General features: G+C 46.6%; 1 protein-coding gene across 2 annotated transcripts; it reads right to left on the reverse strand.

The window, feature by feature from the left end:
- Positions 1–2,383: 2,383 nt before the first annotated feature.
- gfi1aa (growth factor independent 1A transcription repressor a) lies at positions 2,384–18,059 on the reverse strand. Of its 2 annotated transcripts, none has more exons than XM_038793839.1 (7): positions 17,884–18,059; positions 14,316–14,546; positions 13,120–13,317; positions 11,980–12,377; positions 8,605–8,742; positions 6,691–6,856; positions 2,384–2,934 (listed from the first exon to the last, which is right to left on the reverse strand). In XM_038793839.1, the coding sequence occupies exons 2-7, from the start codon at positions 14,428–14,430 to the stop codon at positions 2,756–2,758; spliced, it is 1,194 nt and encodes a 397-aa protein (XP_038649767.1). In that variant the 5' UTR covers positions 14,431–14,546; positions 17,884–18,059; the 3' UTR covers positions 2,384–2,755. The 2 variants fall into 2 exon arrangements, with proteins under 2 accessions (XP_038649767.1, XP_038649769.1); XM_038793841.1 differs by having other exon boundaries at positions 2,390–2,934; positions 14,316–14,465.
- Positions 18,060–21,809: the final 3,750 nt, after the last annotated feature.

Raw genomic sequence — 21,809 nt, forward strand, 5'->3', positions numbered from 1 at the left:
ACCGGAGCACCCGGAGGAAACCCACGCACACACGGGGAGGACGTGCAGACTCCGCACAGATAGTGACCCAGCCGGGAACCGAACCTGGGACCCTGGAGCTGTGAAGCATTTATGCTAACCACCATGCTACCGTGCTGCCCCATAGGTATAGGTTTGGAAACCGCCAGTGAAGGAGGAGATAGCAGAGCACTTATCCACATTCGACTGTCGCTGTCTGACCAATGCAGTCTCACTGTCCACCTGTTTGACAAACACACAGCAGGTTTTGCGCGTATACAGCTTGACTTGATTTGGAGGCTGTGTTCTGTGTAATTCAGAGAGTTGTTACTTTGGATCTCAAAGCTGCACAAAGATTTAGCTTTGAACTGGTGACCAGGCTGGAGGAATGAAAACGCCTCTCTCTGTTTTAACATTGGCAGCAGGGTTTTTTTCTTACGGCCCTGTCAAATTAAGAAATCGATCAAACGAAATCCACTTTAAGCGTCTGAGTCCTGATACCTCTTGCACACTTGATATGTCATTTGATCAGCATTGAAGTGTATGAAGACAAACTAAACGTATCTCCGAAGCGCTTGAAAGGTTTCTCTTTCCATGTTCAGAGTCCCGAGTTTCCACTTTTGTGCATTCAGTTGTGACTCACCAAATGGCTCGCTGGAGGTGCTATTAAAAATTTAAAATCTGCAACAAAGGTGTACCTAGATTCTCCGCTTACACACACCCCGGCACACAAAAGGTACGACCTCCACCTCATGAATAATGTGATATGTAATATGCATAATGCATTTTTAATCGGGTTCCAGTCACCGGGTTGAGAAATGTATTTGTAATCGTCAAATTTCGCAAGATGATCAGCATCAATGATATGTACTGTCCACCTCCACCCCCCCCCCCCCCACATCAGTGTCCTGTCCACCCTCCACACCCCACCCCCAATCAGTGTCTTGTCCACCCTCCACCCCCCCCCCCCATCAGTGTCCTTTCCACCTTCCACCCCTCCCCCCATCAGTGATGTGTCCTGTCCACCCCCCTCCCACCCATCCCCGTTTGTTGCTTTATTTGGTGCCTCCTCCGAAACAATGGGAATGTATCCACCTTTAGAAACTGCACTGCATTCAATTTCTTCCAATGGTGCCTTTTTCTCCGCCTCGCTTCATTGATGAGAGAAATTGTCTCTAATTTAGCAAAACCGTACACGGTTCTGAACATTCCCCGGCCATCACCCCTCAAATCCCCCTCCACCTCCCCCCAGTTTAATTCTGAAGGTTAGGGTTTGGATCAGGTCTAAAATGCAACGGGATACAAATCGAAGACTACGAGTTTTACTAAATTTCTCCGTTTATTGCATATCTCGCGAATAAATAAAGTGGAATAGATTATAATGTTACACTCATTAAAGTTGGACCAGAAAAATACAAATATTGAAAGACGGTTTAATCCAGTCTGTCCAGTTCAATGCAGCCCCCAGCTGTTGGCTCAATGGGGAAATGATCAAACTGGTGCCAATCCTGGCTGAACTGCACCCAGATGCTGTCTAACCAACTACTGACTGTTACTATTGTGCATGGACAGGTTTCTGCAACCCAGCGGCTCCCGAATTGACAGCAGCGCCCTTTCTATTATTTAATGACTTTTGCCTAAAGTGATATTTGATTTTTGTTGTTTGTGGTTCAGATCCGCCTTTTGATTTTACCCCCCCCCCCCCCCCCCCAGATGGAGGGCCCGATTGTAACTCTGCGAGTACATGGCCACAACCCAGCCCAAAGTCCCATCGCCTCCCTGAACCCCCAGATCCAACCCACCAGCTCCAATACCTTCCAACCCCCGCCTGCTATAGGACCCAGAAATACATCCTTGAGGAAAGAGGATTTATTCCAATAATTCATGTTCCCTCTTGAACGTCAATTGTGTGATTTGGAGCAGGAATTAGAGATCTAGCTCTTGGGGCTAAAGGGATATGATGGAGGGGGGAGGGGGGTAAGGTGGGGAAAGGGTATTGGACTTGATGATGAGCCAGCATGATAATGAGTGGTGGAGCAGGCTCGAGGGGCCGAATGGCCTCCTCCCGAGTAACTATTGGATTAAACTATTTACAAAATATATTTGTGTTCAGTTGGGTGGAACCCTTCCAGCCCCCCCCCCCCCCCCCCACTCCCCCACTCCCACCACAGACCTGGATGCTGAGTGGGGTAACACCTTGATCTGCTGACACACTCATGACTTGAGGGTCAAACTGTGAGGGTCCCCTGGCTGGCTGGGCGGGAGGAAGGAGCGATTTTCAACCATCCTCAGCAAACACTGGTCGGAAAACCCGCCTATTGGTCAGCTCAATGTAGACAAACCCAGCCGGGAGTTTAGATCCATCGACTTCCCCCCCCCCCCCCCCCTAAACTTTTTCAAAGGCAACGGGAGATTGAACAATTAAAGTTTCCACTTAAGAAGTGAATTCAAAACGCGTCGCCTTTTTTTAAACACTGCAAGAATGTCGAACAGGGTTGGGGTTTTTTAAATGAAAGTTAAGATTGGGATTAAGTCTAATTTACCGAGGCGGAATCTCGCCTTCAACATAGGAAAGGCACATTTTGTACACGTGTAAAACTGCCCCGGGGACTCAGTCTGAATCTTAATGGTACAAGGAGGGACCACACGGGCGCTAGGAGTGGTCCCAGTCACAGCAGTGGACATCCTGGCAGGAGTTGCTTAGAAAGCTGATTCCTGCCACCCGGCTGTCGAGGCTAGTTTCTCGCCACGCCGCTGCCTATTTTATATCGTGCTGGGTCTCTCGGTGCCTTCGGAGATCCACCTTCCTCTGGAATCCTTTCCCGCACAGATCACAGCCGAACGGCTTGAAGCCAGTGTGCTTGCGGCTGTGTGTGATCAGATTGGAGCTCTGGCTGAACGCTTTGCCACACACCTGGCACTTGTGGGGTTTTTCTCCTGGAAGGTAAAGGGAAGAGGGTCACTATTGAGGGACAGCGCGGCTTTTTCCAACACACACTGACCGCAGCTTCACTAATCTTCAATAATTCACATCTCTCCTTGATTGAATAAACCACGGTGGCACATTTCACAGGGAACAACATTTTCCGCCGAGATATAGTGAGTGAATCAAAAAGAAACGAAATATCTCTTCTCACGGAGAACAATCCTCGTGTAGTGAAATCAGAAATAGTTTCCTGCAGAATGTGCCCCGTTACACAATTCTGCATTTGGCCAACCCCTTTCCCAATGGCTGTTAAAACTGAACGGTGGGGAAGTGAAAATGTGTCCCCTGGACTGGACAGAGAAGATGGAAAACACCAGCAGACAGTTGCAAGACTTAAACGAAAAGAGAGAGGATGGGGAACATTAAAAGCTGAAACCCGCTGAAGATATTCCCCAGCGAACCCCCCCCCCCCCCCCCCCCACACACACACAAAAGGAATCTTTCTAATGTTATGTCCCAAGTTATTGCAAATCTGTTACTGTGTTGGAATTAAACACAACGCTGCCAAAAGGAAAATGGGTTTAATTCCCTTTGTAATTAGAAAAATGTTCTGCTCTGACTAAAAAAAAAACTGTACAAACTTATTTCAGAAACCTGCTGCCTCATTTAAAATGACCGTCTCCTGGTTGAAATAGCACCAGAACAATGTCAATGTCAGCGGCTGTGATCACTTTCCCCGCTGTAGCAGACTGACTGGTCCAGCCAGTTTCTCAGTGAAAGCTGAGGCTAAATAAGGAGATGCAGACACTGGGCTCGCGAGAAACTTTGCGGGTCCCGCCACTGCTTTTCAATGCTGTGCTGGATGTCTATTGTGGGGCGGGATGAATTCTCAGTCAGCCTGGGGTTTATTGCAACAACAGCCTGGTTAATGCTACAATGCGACTGACCCCCACGTCCCAGACCCCCAACTGTCTCAGTGACTTTCTGCTGAACCGTAATCCTGAATCCAGTGAAAATAAATCCCATACTATTTTTGTTAACCTTATGTATGTGCGCAATTTCTTTCGTTATAGGGTTGGTGACAAAATTATTTTATTTTGAAACCGTTTCGTCCTCAGTAAATGTTCAGAATGGAAATAGACTATCCAGGATATTTTTATTGGTTCATGGGATGTGAGTGCTGTTGCCCGGACCAGGCCTGAGGACATTTAAGAGTCAACCACGTTGCTGAGGGTCTGGCGTCACATGTAGGCCAGACCAGGTAAGGACGGCAGATTCCCTTCCCTAAAGGACATGAGTGAACCAGGTGTTTGTTTTTACAACGATCGACAATGATTTCATGGTCATCATAATTCCAGATGTTTTATTGAATTCAAATTCTACCATCTGCCCTGTTGGGATTCGAACCCGTGTCCCCAGGGCCCAGGGCATGACTCTGGGTCTCTGGGTGGACTGGGTCCACTGACAATACAACTGCTCCCCCAGATATTCATCAAATTGCACCACTGCTGGAGGTTTACAATTTAACAAAATCTTAAATAAGATTAGTGCGGTTACTGGAAATTCACAGTGGTCCCAGAAACATTTGGAGGAGAGGGCGGGTGGCTGGCTGCCTTGGCTGAAAGGTATTAAAGATGCTGACAAATTTGCTGCTCTGGTCTTGGATTCACGTCTGTTTTTAAATTTTCGGAACTGTTTGTGTGGATAAGAGTAACCCATGTGTATAATTGGATAGACTGAAACGTGAGTGTGCACAGACTGTAACCACCAGCCCACTCAGGGTCCTGACAGATCCCACTGTATTCCCAACAATCTTCTTTTCATCTGAAATCAGATCATCCCCTCGGTGGCTCTGCCTGTGGAAAGTTTGCTATTGTCACCTCGAAGTCTATAGTCCAGCTCAACCCCGGCCACTTTCAGGCAGTGACTCACCTGTCGTTTCCCCGGCCGCTAAATCAAGGCCAGGCTAATAATACCAGGTAATCATCTTACAGCGAGACACTCTGAATAAACAGCGGACGGGATCATATTAAGCTCCAGTGATTGGATTGCCACGATTCAATTATTAAGCAGATGCCATTGATGAAACCATTGCCAAACGCCGTCTCTTTCGTCAGGGATTGTTCACAAAGAGATTGCAATATTGCACCGGCATTGAGTTGCAATGCAAACCATGGAGAATGAAACACACACAAAACCCAAACGGGAAATTGGGCTTTTGTGAATGCTGGTCGTGTGTGTGTGTGTGTATAGTGGGGGAGGGGGGCAGGGCACGAAAAGGGCAGTGCAAATCTGGAATTTTAAAAAAACAAACAGAAAATGCTGTAAATACTGTAAATGACAGCTTCTGTGGAGAGAGCAATAGAATTAATGTTTCAGCTTGTGATCCTTCAGCAGAACTGAAACTAGGATTTTCCCGCCGTTTTTACCAGCTGGATCTTCCGGCCCCGCCGTGGGTGGATTTAATGGAAATCCCATTGACAGCAGGGGAGCCCAGTAGATCCACCCAGAAACAGGCAGGAAATCCCAACACCCCCCCCCCCCCCAACTCGGGTTCTTTCTCCACAGATGCTGTCAGACCTGCTGGATTTTCCGGGCATTTTCTGTTTCTACTTCACATTTCCAGCATCTGCAGTATTTTCTTTGCCGTTGAATTTTCTGGAACCTTCTCTGGCTAAAAGAGCCGTGGAGGCTAGAGGTCAATTGAAAATTTCAAACCTTAGCCCCATCATTTCTAAGCGCAGGTTATTAAAGGACAACAAGCCAAACCTAAAGAGATTAATCATGATCTAATGATATGGGCCATGAGTTCATCGGACATAAAGAAGCCTCCACTATTCAAAACAAAAAAGATTTTCCACCATCTTTGCTGCAATTGGATGGTTTCGTAAATCAAAAGGTTGCTTTCCTGATGTGGGACATTTAATTTTGGATATTATTAGGGTTCCTATATATATTCATCTGAGTGTCAAGTGAGAATTATTCCGAAGAGCTTGAATATTCATTGCATGACCCATCCTCTCCTCGGTTCAAGGATTAATAACCAGGGCCCATTGTTTTATGGGAAGGAGTAGGAAATTTTGAGGGATTTGAGGAAATTCTTTTTCACCCAGAGGGTGGTGGGGATCTGGAACTCGCTGCCTGAATGGATGGAAGAGGCGGGAACCCTCACAACATTTAAGAAGAATTTAGACGAACCCCTCAAGCAGCAGAGCACATTATGGACCAAGTGCTGGAAAATAGGATTAGAATAGGTAGGTGCTTGATGGCCAGTGCAGATACGAGGGGCAGAAGGGCCTCGTTCGGAGCTGTAAAACTCTGTCTTAGGACTATGATGAGAATGTTACTGCTTTCCTTCCTAGTCAGTTTCAGATCACTGATTTTTTTTTGAAATTGCACTGGAAGTCAAAGGCCTTTCACCTCCACCTTAGGGGAGGCACTGGCGTAGTGGTATTGTCGTTGGACTGGTAATCCAGTGACCCAGGGTAATTCTCTGGATTCGAATCCCTCCATGGCACGTTGTGAAATTTGAATTCAATAAAAAAAAATCTTGGATTAAAAGTCTAATTATGACCATGAAACAATTGTCATTAAAACCCATTTGGTTCATTGATGTCCTTACCTGATCTGGCCTACATTTGACTCTAGATCCACAGCAATGTGATTGACTCTTTAATTGGCTCAGGGATGGGCAATAAATGCTGGCCCAGCCAGCGACATCCACATCCCACAAACAAATTTTTAAAAAGCATTTACCAGCTCCTCACCTGTGTGAATAAAGGTGTGCTTTTTCATGTCTGACTTCTGGTGAAATCTCTTCCCACAGTACTGACAGGGGTAAGGTCTGGTGTCTGAATGAATCAACAAGTGTGTGGACAACGTAGAAGATCTTTTGAAAGTTTTACCGCAAATCTTGCAGTCAAAGCTCCTTTCCTGATGAAACGGAATGAAATTGCAACATGAAATTAAAACTCGATTCGACAGTCTGTCACCCCAAATCATAATTTTATTTGAGCAACACACGTTTAATTGACATGCAGACATATTTATAGGGTAAAGAAATAACAATGGTCTAATTCAGTGAGGATATTTCTAAGTTCTAAAAAAGTAATTAAGAACGTGAGAAATAAAGGTGGGAGCAGGTGACTCGGCCCATTGAGACTGCTCCACCTTTCAATAACATCATTGCTGAAAGTCTATTGTTCTGCTCTATCCCAATATTCCTTTCTTCCCTTCAGTGTTCAAACATCTATCTAACCCTGTCTTGAATAGACTCATGGACTGAGCTTCCACAGCCATCTGGGGGAGGAAATGACAGATTCACAACCTTCTGAGTGAGTGAAGAAACTTATCCTCATCTCAGTTCTGGCTGACATAGTCCTGAGTCTAAATCTCCAATTCGAGACTGTCAAAGCTAGAGATACAGCTTCACAGCATCTACTCTTGCACCCCACTAATAATTATATAGGCTTCAATGTGGTCACCCTTTATTCTTCTAAACTTACACTCTTCTAAACAGTATAGGCCCATTCTACTCAATCACTCTTCATAGAACAGATCTCATCTCAGGAATTAATCTATTGAACCTTTGTTACACACCCACCAAAGCCCTACATAATTGCAGCAAGACTTCCTCATGCTCCAACCCCCTTTGCAATGAAGATGATGACTTCCTGATTTCTTACTGTATTTGCATATTAACGGTCTGTGATTTGTATCCTTTCCAATGCCAACATTTAGTAACCTCTTGCCTTTGAAACAAATATCCTGCTTCACTATGCTTCCTCCCAAAGTGGATAACTTTGCACCTCCCCACATTGTATTCCATTTTCCACATTCTTGAACTTTCACTTAGGTAGTCTATATCCCATTGCAATCTCTTCATGTCTTCTGCCCAGTTTACTTTCCCACCCAGTTTTGTATAATCAGAAAACTTGAAAATATCAGTCATCTCTCCACCTAAGTTATTGTTATGGGTTGTAAGTAGCTGATGTCCAAGCATTGATCATTATAGATCTCCATCAGGCCATCCTGCCATCCTGAAAATTACAGTTATCCTTGCACTGTTTTCTGTTTGTTGAATATCCCTCATTTAATTTTGATATATTACCACAAATCTCATGAGCTCTAATCTTGTGTAACCTTTTGTGTGGCACCTTATTGAATGCCTTCTGAAAATTTTACCATATTATAATCTTCTTCATCTACTCTGTTAGATACATGATCATAAAACTCTTTATAGATTTGTCAAACATGGTTTTTCTTCCATGCTCGGATTTATTATTATTTTAAATGGCTCTTATTGTAAGGTCCATGTTTTGAATCAGTACACAAGAGGCCACTAGGCCCATCGTGTCTGTGCCAGCTCTTTGAAAGGACAATCCAGCCCTCCTGCTCTATCCCATAGCCCTGCACATTCTTCCTTTTCAAACCCCCATTGAAAGTTATTATTGAATCTGCTTCTACCATTTGTTCATGGAACAATGCTAAGCAGTGCAAATAAATACTGCTACAATAATACTCATACATGCGTCCTGTCTAAAGTAAATGGAAAAATGATTTAATTGTTTCGGATGCACAGAACGTTACTCTGTTGGGGCGGTTCTTCTTTCTGAGTGTGCTAGGTTTCGCTTTAGGGGGTGCACAAAGTGGTGTGCTGCAGCTGCCAGGTGTTCTCTTACCTGTGAATGCACTGCTTTGTGCTGCTCCAGGCTGACCGCGTGGCCAAACGTTTTGCCGCAAATATCACAGGCGTAGGGGCGGGTGCCGCTATGAGATCGGCGGACGTGGACTTCGAGGCCGTGAGGAGTGGAGAACACCTGATGCAAAGGCAGGAAAAGGAGTTAGCGGCATCCTTCAACTAATAAAGTAACCGGGACGCAGAGAGACCAGACAAAGCTGTGGAATGTGAAGGGCGGACCAGAGTTATACTGGAGGTTGAGCAGCCCATCCAGTGCATTAATCCAATCGCATGCACACGGACAAGAAACAGGAACTACTACTGATTGAACAACACTTCACCCAAAAACACATCAGAAAACATTTCTAATCACTTACTGGGGGAAGGATACAATAGCCTGCATTTAAAAACTGTTAAGATACATTCAAAACATTGAATTGATGAGTTATTATTTAGGGTTCTAATGTGAAAATATGAATCTTGATGATGATTTGAATCATTTTTATTAAATATTATATTTAAGCGCACACGGTTACTTACAGACAGCCACTTCTTTTGGGAAAGTTTAAAAAGTTGTTCAGAATTTTATACAAGCAAAATACTGCCGATGTTGGAAATCTGAAATCAAACAGAAAGTGCTGGAAGAACACAGCAGGCCTGGCAGCATCTGATGAGAGAGAATTTTCAAGTCCAAAGTGCCTCTTCTTTGGAACTGAAAGCAGGTAGAAGCATGATGGGTTTTATGCTGTTGAAAGGTGGGAGGGGGGGGGGGGGGGGGGGGAGAGAGAGAGAGAGAGAGAGAGAGAGGACAAAGAAAAAGGAAGATCTGGACGAGGTTAGAGGGCGGGAGGAATGCTATGGCACAAAAGGCAAATGGGGTGGTAATAGTTGGAGGAAAGAAAGAAAGAAAGCATTTGTCCAGGGCGAGTGATGGTGAGAGAATAATGAACAGCTCTAATTGATCACAAACGAGGTACAGGCTGGCAATCATAAGGGGCGAAGGGGGAGGTCAGAGTTCATGGCCTGAAACTGTTGAACTCCATGTTGAGTCCAGAAGGCTGAAAAGGGCCTTATCAGAAAATGAGGGTGTAGTTCCTGTAGGTGGCACTGAACTTCACTGGAACGTTGAAGCAGGCCGAGGACAGTGATGTGAGTGTAAGAGGAAGGTGGGGCATTAAAACGGACCATGCTTGTGGAATGTGTCCTGCAAAGCGACTCAAAACATTCACTCTGTTTCTCTATGTACAGATGCTGCCTGACCCACTGAGTTTGTCCAGCTCTGTCTGGCTTTTGGGCAGGATCTTATTTGTCTGAGCGAGTAGGGTTTTTTGGGGGAAAAGGCATCAAATCATGCTAGATGAGCAATTGTAAATGCAACACTATTATTATTTTAACATTATTTTGTGCAGAGCCATACCGGTGTTTGTGTGTGGGAGGGGGGGGGGGGGCGGCGTCCAGCTGTTTGGATGAACAATATAGAAACACTAATGACGGCACTGAGCACTTGTACAGCACACTCGCTTTCAATGGCTGCAACCCAATGTTGATGGGAGACCTTCCATCAGAACTTCTGAGGAAAGTCATTGATCTGAACCTTTGTGCCTACTCTCTCAGTAGTTACCGCCTCACCCGCTGAGTGCTTTCAACAGCTTTTATTTTCCTTCTGGAATTTCCAGCATTCTGTAGCTGGATCCCCCATGTTAAACATACTTGCACCCCACTTACATGGTGCAAAAGATCAGAATTGGAAAAGGTGGAGGCAAATAAATTGCCCTGTCGATTGCTAGTGGACAAGGACATTGACCATGTCATAAATCATATTGTACTCTCCACTAAAACCTTTGCTGTTGATACCCCCCCCCCCCCCTCCCTCCCCAGGAGATTAGTGAGAGAAATATTATGGTGATGTAATGAAACAGGGAGTGAGGTGATAAACCACCAGAATAAAACTGAAGTGGTCCCGAGACCGTCTGATCCCCAAGATTAAAGTATTGTTTGCAACTCTGAGTCATAGTTCATACTCACTTTTACTTTAATTGTATCTCCCTGTCTTTTGCAAACTGCCTGTATTGTACTAGTTACGCCTGGGTATAATACTCCATGTGATCAGATGTGTGATAATGTCCACAAGAAGTGAATGTACCAACAATCACAGATAGACAGATCCGTCCCGCACAACTGTAGCAACTTTACAACATGTACATTCTCCACCCCACCAAAAGCCATGTGCTCACTACAGGGTCATCGAGGGAATAATGTCCAATTGGTTCCAGAAAATGAGTCATTATAGATATTACTATAATATTTGAATGTACATTAAAGTGGACAGTACAAAATCACTCTACAATAGACGTAGAGGACACATCATCAGAATGAAACTGATGGTGTGTTTATCACTGAGCTCCATTTCTTCCCTAAATTAAGATCCAATAAAAAAATCTGACTACGAATTTATATGAAGGGGTTATGAGTGGCGCTTGTCGGGGATTTGTTGTATCGCCAAGGTTTCGATCAGTTGGAGGATCTTTGCTTAGATTCAATTAATAATTTTAATTCCAATATCTTTCAGACTCTTTATAAGGGACAGTCTGCCTCTGGCCAACACAAGGTGCTCACTGGCGTCAAGCTGTCCACGGCATTACTTTTCCGTTGTTCGCCATTTCCTCCTCTATCGAGTGTCTCCAGCCCATAACTTCTCTCTCAAATAAGCCAATGCTCTCCTGATGTGCCAGTCAAACATCTGGAGCTGATGTTATTATGTGACAATGAGATAGTTTCCCCTATCTCACTGGTCGGACCTACAATGGTCACAATCTGCCTCAAAATAACTTGTTGGTGGAAAGAGTTAAGGAGGGGTAAAGGGCAACAGGACATGATCAGAAACAAGCATCAAACACTGTGGGGCAGAATGTGGACAGGACATGGCAACGCCATCCTTCAAACTGCTGCATTGAAAGTCCAGTCTGACCGCTCTGGGGAGTCACGGTCACATCCTAACCTGTGGGAGAGAGGATTGTTCTTGTGTCAGGGAACAAAGGCGACTCAATAGAGTTCAGCTACTGAATGGCGACAGAGGCTGGGCTGGATTGAATGTTCCTGTTCCTTTCCCCAGCAGTCCTGCCGGGGATCGGACGCCCCTGGCTCCCAGCAGTTCAGGGAAGGTGTAACTTTAGATCGGGTGGCCAGTGGGAACGAGCACGTTGTGAAGGAGAAAATAGAGGAATGGAAACCCTTCCCCCAAAACAAAATCCGTAGGCTGTACCCAGCGATTGGGCAGTGCAGGATACTGGGACTCCGAGTTCAGATTTACAGGAGGTTTCTTTGCAAGGGGAGCATGTGGGGAAGGCAGTGTCACACACAGGGAGTGTTGTCCTACCTTGCTGCACTTGATGCATTTGTAAGAGCCGTTGTTCAGGAGCAAGCGGGTGCAAATCAGCTCCGACTCGCTTTTGACCTCGCTCCTTTTCTCGTGAAAGTCGGAGCTCCGCTCGGGGTACAGACTGGGAGCTGTGCCGAGGTCGCTGTAGAGGCCACGGCCCGGGTTGTGCTCAGTGTAGAGGCCAGAGGCGGGGACCAGGTCACTGTAGAGGCCAGAGGCGGAGGTCCGTTCGCTGTAGAGCCCCACGGCGGAGCTCCTGTCCAAAACCGGGGAGCGGTAATTCTCCACCAGGTACTTCAGCTGGGAGCCGGTGTAACTGCTCCATCCGTACTGCTTGAAGGGCAAGGAGAATGGATGGCTCTCCTCCATGGTCGGAGAGAGAGATTTCTCAGAGACTAAACGAGAAAAAAAATGAATTAATTCCTTGTGATATTCCAGCATAATAATTACATATCTAATTGCTGATAGGCAGAATAAAACGTGATGGATAAGATTGGGAGCATGCAATATAGTTAATGCAATTCACTGATACTAAACTGTCCAGAAGTCTATGAACACCCTAGAATGGAGCTTTGTGTTCTAACTGCGATTAAATTCACAAGTCTCGTTCGGAGTAAGGGGATTCTCAGCAGGTTATTAACTAACAGTTCTGTATTAGGAAATATTCACCCTGATAACTGCCAGAACAGCATGCTAACATGTTCTCAAGACTCTCCTTTTAACGAAAATCTCCAATCTGATTAAAATATTTACCATAGTAGAACATAGAACAGTACAGCACAGTACAGGCCCTTCAGCCCACGATGTTGTGCCGGCCATTTATCCTAATCTAAGATCAATCTAACCTACAGCTCTTCAATTTAATGCTGTCCCTTTGCTTGTCCCAGAGTCAATGTTTGACAGAGTTACACAACACATCCACATTTAGGACATGGTGAATTGTTTTTTGTTTTCTCTCTATTTCACATGTTGCAATTCGATAAGGTTTGTCTAATGGGATAAATGTTCCTCACTGTAGGAAATCTAATTTGTTATCACCTTCACCCCTATTTGATTTGCTCTGCTGTGTTAACTAACACGCTGATGCACGTGTCCAGACGGGGTTGGGGCTGCTAGTGGGCTGTGTATATATGTTACCTGGTGATACAGATGGAGAAGGGGGTCTCCAGAAGTTCTCGTACTCCGGGGCTCTGCTGCACACAATGCCCTCGCAGCTCGCCGGAGACTCCAGCACTTCCGCCGCAGGCAGCAGCGGAGGTTTCGGCGAAGATCTGCATTTGGAATCCGTACTGGGGACATCTGGGCAAAAGGCAGCATCTTCTGATATCCCGCTCTCTGTAAGCACATCCGAGGGAAGGTGGGAGAGAGGCCAATTGAACTTATTAAACCGATGGTACAATTGGAGAGAGAGAGAGAAAAAAAATGCTATCCCAGATTTGTTTCGTTGAAAAATATTTTATTCTATCCCCAGATGTTAATAAATCAGCGCTAAATGTCCTCTCTGTTACGCCAGGTGTACCAGGCTTAAAGGTACATGAACCGGCATCTTGGCCTCGATAATAGATTAGATTTATTACTCTTTCGTACTTCCAAGAGTTATTCTCGTTTATAAATAACGATTCAATTAAATATGAAATATTAAAATGCTTCTATAGAGCTTCGGTAAAGTTTCAAACTCCCCACTTAAAAATGTGTTCAAATAAAAATAACCTTTCTAACCTCTACTCACACCTCTCTCTTCAACAATATGTTTTCACGCACAAAATAAAACATGCCAGGGTGTGAACACATTAATAAATTGAACGGTTTCTTTTTGACAAGTGGGCACAGCTTAAGGGAAGAGCTGCTTCGATGAAATATATTTAAAGCTACACCCAGCTCACAATCACACATATTGATCAATAATCCCAACTATCTGGTGACCCCCCCCCCCCCCCCCCCTTTATTTACAGGATGGGAACTGGGGAACTGTGAGACTTCGAACTTTTCTTTTTTTAATCCTTATTGTCACAAGTAGGCTTACATTAACACTGCAATGAAGTTACTGTGAAAAAGCCCCTAGTCGCCGCGTTCCGGCGCCTGTTCGGGTACACAGAGGAAGAATTCAGAATGTCCAAATTACCTAACAGCGCGCCTTTCTGGACGTCATATTTTACCCAGGTTGAGAGAATTCAAAATCTCACGTTGTCCATCACCTTTCGATCACAGATTCCCGAGCCAAATTTGAAAAGGGTCAAATCTATGGCCATAGCACAAAGGAGCCTTGCTCTGGGCAACTACTGTTTGGGGAGGTGGGGAATGAAGTCTGACTCTGTGTAAATGCCTTCAATTACCTGAGCAGATATCTGCTAGAATATTCTCCAGTTTGCTGCTGCGGTCATCCTCAACGTGCCTGGGCTGGTGGTAACTGTGTGCTTTCTTACTCTTCACCAGGAATGAGCGGGGCATCTCACAGTCTCAGCGGGACAGGTCCTCGGACGCGGCTTGCAGGAGGAGGAGGGGGAAGGTGGAAATCAGTTCCAGCAGCGATTCAATCTGGGTTTTTTTTTTGCCTCCGATTTGAGCTGTGTGTGATTGCACATCATTGGTTAGATATAGGCTGGGATTGAGAGGCTGGGCGCATGCGCGGGCCGCCTGCCCATTCCCCAGGTGTCGCTCCGGCAGGTGGCAACAACAGAGCTAGCCACACAAATCCCCGCTACCTGATTGGACAGGGCGATGCGCTATCGCACAGGCTCAAATTCACCTGAGATCCCCCCCCCCCCCCCCCCGGGAAATCAAACTAACAGCACCCAAGGATAAGTGACATTATTTATTACACAACACACCATCAACAGGACTGAAACTCCCTGCACCTGAAATTGAACTACAGGTGAAATCTACAAATACTCAGCCCCCCCCCCCCCCCCCCCCCCGCCACTGCAAACATTGCAATTTCACCCCTCGGCAAAGCAGCAGCCAAAAAACAAATGGCAAAACATAAATCATTGGAGGACTTGAGGGTTTGTTAAAACCAAACCTCTCTTCTGTAGCAATGATGTTGAATGTCGCTAAATAATTGGACAGCGAATGATAATTTGAGGCGGTTACCGCATCCTGGTGACCGGCAGGTCCGAATATAAAGATGTTAACGATTGATGCAGCACATTTTAGGGTTTGGGCTAATCCGGGTTCGAATTTCACTGCGGTTCAAGCAATGTTTTATTTATTATTCCGGCTGAAGCTGGAGGTTTTAAAAAAAAAGTTGTGCTGCATGTTGTGAATGATTCCAAGTTGTGCTCCGGGTTTAGGCTGTCTGGATTGCAGACCGAATGTGGCGTTAAGGCCTGGAACTTATTGTGTGCAGATCGGGAGCTGGTGCTGAATTGGGAGAGTGAAGTTTCCAAAGCCAGAGAAATGTTGTTCAGCGACTTGGACATTTATTTATCTGCTCCTGGGCCCGTGGAAGCTTCGCCCACACTCGATAGCAGGGGCCCCTTTACTAATTTACCCGCCTCGTTTATCTTTACATTCGATGCGATTGAAAGAAGTGTCTAACTTTCGGAACCATTTTTATATTTCCACTTTGTCCCACTAACTTTTGGGACCAGTAACAATAATTTAAAAACCCGAAGACTTGCATTATGTGGCGCCTGTCACGGCCGCAGAAGGTGTCGGGAGTGCTTTACAATCAATGATGTATCTCCGAAGTAATAATAATAATCGCGTATTGTCACAAGTAGGCCTCAAGTTACTGTGAAAAGCCCCTAGTCGCCACATTCTGGCGCCTGTTTGAGGAGGCTGGAACGGGAATTGAACCCGCGCTGCTGGCCTTGTTCTGCTTAACAAGCCAGATATTTGGCCCAGTGTGCTAAACCAGCCCCAGAAGTGTCGTTAATCCAGGAACAGGGAAGCACAGTAAGATCCCACAAACGTCAATGTGAGAATGATGAGATCGTCTGTTTTTGTGGCATTGATTAAGGGATGCACATTGACCAGGACATTGCCGGGAATAACTCACTGAGTGAGGATTGGGGTGCGCTGTTTATTAATGTTACAAACTTTACATTCTAATGAAACATGGACATGGCAGATGTGACTGGAGTTAGTATAAAGAACCCACAGAAGGGACCCATTTTGCCTGTACCATCAATGCGAGCTCCATCAGCCCTTTCAGCTGATTGACACAAGACACTGCTTTTATTTGGACCCCGGGTTGTGACTTGTGGCGAGATTCTCACAAAGTGCGCTTTAGCCAAACGCTCTTTGTGTTTGTTTTCGTCATTCCGCTTCCGTAAGTTATTTTGCAACATGAAAGAGGGACGGGGGTGGGAAAGACCCTTCTGCTGATCCACGGGGCAGGTTGTGCAAGCTTTGTTGTTGCGGCCAATGCGGGTGAAAAGTGGATTAAATGAGCGAAGTTCCGCAATCAGATGGTGGGAAAGTGAGATTTCTCCACACCTGTATTTGGAACAGAACAGCCAGGAAAAAAAAAATCAGAACATATTTGATAAATATGTTGACCTAGTTGTTACACTTGATGTGGCCAAACAAGGTCGAGGGTGTCACAATTTAGCTTTAAGTTCCCTGCCCCCCTCGCCATTTGAAAGCAGGTTAAAGGTTCCACCTGACTGTGGGGCAGGTGAGAGGGGGATGGAGGTTATTCTTAACCCCCTGCAGAGAGCTGGGATGGGAGATTACAGCATCAACCCTGACCTGCATAATCCAAACACCAGGACCTTCCCTATAACGGATTTCTCTGGTTAGTTATGACTTTATCAAACGTCCGTATAACATCCGGATGCAGCCCAGTTATAATTGTGAATATATATGAGCATTGACACACGGTCTGGCGGGAAGGTTAGTGACCAGGGGAACAATAGTAGTCATCTAGTAAGTTTCAGATTCCTCAGTGACTTTGTGCAATTTTTCACGGCGAGCCCACAGCCAAGTTGCGCTTGCATTTTCGCAGCGAGCGACGATGCTTCCTGAGCCTGCAGTTGATCAACGTGATTTGCCTCGAGTCCATGCATCAAATAAAATCCACCCCTCTCCACTCAGCCCCACTCGGCCAAGGTCGCAGCGTGCAAGGGCTTGTGCTAAACGCGGCGCGGCAGTTAACCCTGGGCAGGAGGAAAGAGTGACCCGATCTGCCGCCGTGTTAATCAATAAAGGAATGAGACACACGCCTGTAATCCAGCCCCCCCAGAAATAAACATCCCCCAATTACAGATACGTCGCAGTTAGAAAGGAAATGAGCCGGTGGTAGATACAGCTCGGTTATACAGTTTATATAAAACAGGGGGAATTCTAATTTATCCAGCACAAATCCACCACAGTGGTTATTCTCCTCTCTGAATTCGAGCAAGAAAATTAAGAATTGATCTTGTTTGTCACTGAATCGCCCTGTCCAATCTTTCAGACTCTATGATCATATTTGTCAGGGTATAAAAAAAAAATATCACAGGAAGTTCAAATTGAGCAAGGCATGAACTACAGCAGAACGGAGCTGGAGGCTCAAATTCGCAACACCTTCAACACACTGTTAGCACCGAGCCCCCCACGGTTAATAAAATCTCTGCCCCCCCCCCCCCCCACCCCCAAGAAAAAACATTCAGGGGACAGGAGCCGCAGTTTGCATCCTGAGATTTTGGAAAGGTTGTGGTTGACGGGCCGAATGGGGGGGACCCCCCAAGCTGCAATTGTAGAAAATGTGTGACATTGCTGTGGGGAAAGCAGCAGAGCTAACCCCGGGGCCACCCTCCGAGCCCAGGCTTGACTACAAAGTGCATGAGAGTGTCTGCAGGCCAGGTTAACCCTGGCATTCACTTCAAACTTCACCCCAGTTTTGATACGACCGGGAGACGAAAACCGATTTGAGCACCAGTGATTGAAAATAAGTAAAGGAAAAGCATTTCTTACCGGCAGCGGCGGGTCCCGAGGGGGGCGAGAGGGAGGGAGCTCACAGGCTCAGGCTGGGTAAAGGGCAGAGTACGGAGTTAATATTGCTGCTGGGAATGTGGATCCTCGCCCTCTGCACCATCACCACTACAATCCTAGTGACCCCGGCACAGGGTTAAACCCTAACCAAGTGGGAACTGCTCAGCTTTGTGTAACTCCCAACAGTTTTTGCTCTGAAAACCACAAGAAAAGCACTTCCTGTGTTTTAGGCAATGTAATCTGAGTGAGAAAGAGAGCGGATACTGCAGATTGAGGCGATTCACTGAGGACCATCCTCACACCGCCCCCCCCCCCCCCCCCCCGCTCCAGCCCATCCCTGAGTTTGGTTTCATTGTGGAAAGGTGGCTTCTCTGGCAGGGCAACACTTCAGAACCTGGGCTATTCTCGCATCTCTGCCGAAAACTTCCGCACTGAGAAAGAGACAGATTCACCACAGATTTATTTCAAATAGACAACCCTTCCCCACTGCTTCAGTTTTAACAGGGCAATGGGGAGCTGGGACACGTCATCTGGGAGACTTGTTCTCTACTCCCTGAGGGCGCACACTTATTCTGTTCTGTGGGGGGGGGGGGGGTGGGGGGGGGGGGTTATATGTGTGTGGGTATATCTGGGGGAGGGTGGATGTATGTGTGTATGTGGATGTGTGTGTGGGGGGGGGGGGGGTATATGTGTGTGGGTATATGTGGGGGGGGGGGTATATGTGGGGCAGGGGGGATGTATGTGTGTGTGTGTGGTTGTGTGTCTGTGGAGGGTATGTGTGTGTATGAATGTGTGAGGGTATGTGTGTGGGGGGGGTGGATGTGTGTGTGGGTGTGTTTGTGGGGGGTATGTATGTGTATGGATGTGTGTGGGTATATGTGGGGTGTGTGAAGGGTGTGTGGGGGAGGGGTGTATGTGGGGGTGTGGATGTCTGTGTGGGTGTGTGTGGGGTATGTGTGTGTATGGATGTGTGTGGGTATATGTGGGGGGTGGATGCATGTGTGTGTGGGGATATGTGTGTATATGGATGTGTGTGGATATATGTGGTGTGTGTGGATGTGTGTGTGGGTATGTGTGTGTGCGTGTGTGTGGGGGTATGTGTGTGTATGGATGTGTGTGGATGTGTGTGTGGGGGTGCATGCATGTGGGGGTGGATGTATGTGTGTGTGTGGAGGTATGTGTGTGTATGGATGTGTGTGGGTATATGTGGGGTATGTGGATGTGTGTGTGGGTATGTGTGTGGGTGGGTGTGGGGGTATGTGTGTGTATGGATGTGTGTGGGTATATGTGGGGTATGTGGATGTGTGTGTGGGTATGTGTGTGGGTGGGTGTGGGGGTATGTGTGTGTATGGATGTGTGTGGGTATATGTGGGGTGCGTGGATGTGTGTGTGGGTATGTGTGTGGGTGGGTGTGGGGGTATGTGTGTGTATGGATGTGTGTGGGTATATGTGGGGTGTGTGGATGTGTGTGTGGGGGTGTATGTATGTGGGGTGGATGTATGTGTGTGTGTGGGGGTATGTGTGTGTATGGATGTCTGTGGGTATATGTGGGGTGTGTGGATGTGTGTGTGGGGGTGTATGTATGTGGGGTGGATGTATGTGTGTGTGGGGGTATGTGTGTGTGTGGGGGTATGTGTGTGTATGGATGTGTGTGGGTATATGTGGGGTGTGTGGATGTGTGTGTGGGGGTGTATGTATGTGGGGTGGATGTATGTGTGTGTGTGTGGGGGGGGTTATGATTGTGTTTGGATGTGTGTGGGTATATATGGGGTGTGTGGATGTGTGTGTGGGGGTGTATGTATGTGGGGTGGATGTATGTGTGTGTGTGGAGGTATGTGTGTGGAGGTATGTGTGTGGGTATATGTGGGGTATGTGGATGTGTGTGTGGGTATGTGTGTGGGTGGGTGTGGGGGTATGTGTGTGTCTGGATGTGTGTGGGTATATGTGGGGTGTGTGGATGTGTGTGTGGGGGTGTATGTATGTGGGGTGGATGTATGTGTGTGTGTGGAGGTATGTGTGTGTATGGATGTGTGTGGGTATATGTGGGGTATGTGGATGTGTGTGTGGGTATGTGTGTGGGTGGGTGTGGGGGTATGTGTGTGTCTGGATGTGTGTGGGAATATGTGGGGTGTGTGGATGTGTGTGTGGGGGTGTATGTATGTGGGGTGGATGTATGTGTGTGTGTGTGGGGGGGTTATGAGTATGTTTGGATGTGTGTGGGTATATGTGGGGTGTGTGGATGTGTGTGTGTGGGGGTGTATGTATGTGGGGTGGATGTATGTGTGTGTGTGTGTGTGGGGGGGGGGGTTATGAGTGTGTTTGGATGTGTGTGGGAATATGTGGGTTTAGGGCTCTCAGACTTGAAGAGTCTCACCCATTCTCACTCCTGGCGCCCCTGTCACTGTTTAACTTTCACACAGGGATCTTCCCACTTGTATTGGGGACCCAGGTGACGTTGAAGCGCTGAGCTGAGCTTGAACACGGGACTAACGCCAGCCATGTGCCCCCAGGGACAGCTAAGGGCGATGGCCTGGCCCAAGGGCGAAGGACTGGTCACATCCTACATGCCCGCTTCAGGAACGTTTCAGCTTCGCCCAGACTGTTTTCCCCACGAGAAAGATTGGTCTGAAGCTGAGTCGATGTGGCGGATGTTACCACCCTTGACAAGATCGTATTTAAAAACAGACGAAGCCAACATACATGTAACTGTCACACTGAAACCAACATTTCACCCCGGGATAAAACCAGTTTCCCCTGAAGATCAAAGGAGGGCAGAGTTGTCACAAACCTCACCAGCGGATGAAGTTGGGCTGCACGCGTCAGTCTATTACCACTGGATCCGGAGGAGGAAAAATAAAGTTTGATCCTGTCCGCGAATCAGAGCCAGACAAAGCATGTTCCTCAGAGAGTGGGGTGGGCCAACTCCGCCCCCAGCACCAGCTTTCAGTCAACTACTTTCAGTACTTCTGTTTTTACTATTTGTCTACACGTCAAGGAGGAATTTGTAACAAGACTTTTTGGTGTGTGTTTAATGAAAAGTTCTGATTTCTATTAGAGACACATCTGAAGTCACTGAAATGTCTGGGGGGGGGGGGGGGGGGGGTCTCAGTCTCTGGCACACACATTTATTCACCTGGATTTTAGCCGGAGCTGCTGTTGTTTGGTTGGAGGTTATTCAGGTTTGAGGTGGGGGAGAGGGGGGGGGGGGGGGGGGGGGGGGTTTGCATTGGCGAAATTTACACTCTAATAATGGCCATTTTAGTGAATCAACGTTCAAACGTGCAACTCTTCCTCTGTATTAAAACACACTTTGTCAGTATTGGAATCCCCGCCTGCCACATGGGACAGAGTCCAGCTCGATCACTCACACTCACTGTTTAGCCAGAGCATTCACCCCATCAGTTAACCGAACAGATAGCAGATTGAGGTCTTTATACACCGCGTTGCAGCTTATTCGCCCAGTCGGTGACACGGGTACAGTTTCACCCAATTCTGCCTCTGCCCACTGTGCCCCAGAACATTCCAGCCTTTCATTCTGCACACATTATGCAAATAATTCCCAAAGTTTTCGCGGTGTTGAAGAACACAAAAACCCCAATGGAGGGTCACTGAGTGAGAGGGTCATTGAGAAGTATTTCATTCGTGTGTGCATGTGTGTTCCCGCTCTACAACATAAATAATATATAACCTAATTCATGATAAAATGTATATTCGTCAACTTGAGAATCACAGGCATTTAGCTCATTGGTAAAAGTCGCCTCCAAAAAAGACATAAAAGCGATTTTCACCACTTAATACGCAATGGAATAGCGGATAGCACACATCATATAACCTAGAGGTGAGTTTCAACAGTAACTGCATTTCATGCAGTACAAAAATTCTACGACATCGTTGGAAAACAGAATCAA

The sequence above is a fragment of the Scyliorhinus canicula genome, chromosome 4 (genome assembly GCF_902713615.1).
Source record: "Scyliorhinus canicula chromosome 4, sScyCan1.1, whole genome shotgun sequence".
Classification (NCBI taxonomy): Eukaryota; Metazoa; Chordata; class Chondrichthyes; order Carcharhiniformes; family Scyliorhinidae; genus Scyliorhinus; species Scyliorhinus canicula.

Bases quoted from the DNA above. Each gene is read 5' to 3' on its own strand.
- gfi1aa (XM_038793839.1), bottom strand. From the start codon at position 14,430: ATGCCCCGCTCATTCCTGGTGAAGAGTAAGAAAGCACACAGTTACCAC. The intron at 13,318-14,315 runs GTAATTGAAGGC...ATGTGCTTACAG, and splicing joins TCTAGCAGATATCTGCTCAG to AGAGCGGGATATCAGAAGAT. The intron at 6,857-8,604 runs GTAAGAGAACAC...CCGTTTCATCAG, and splicing joins ACAAAGCAGTGCATTCACAG to GAAAGGAGCTTTGACTGCAA.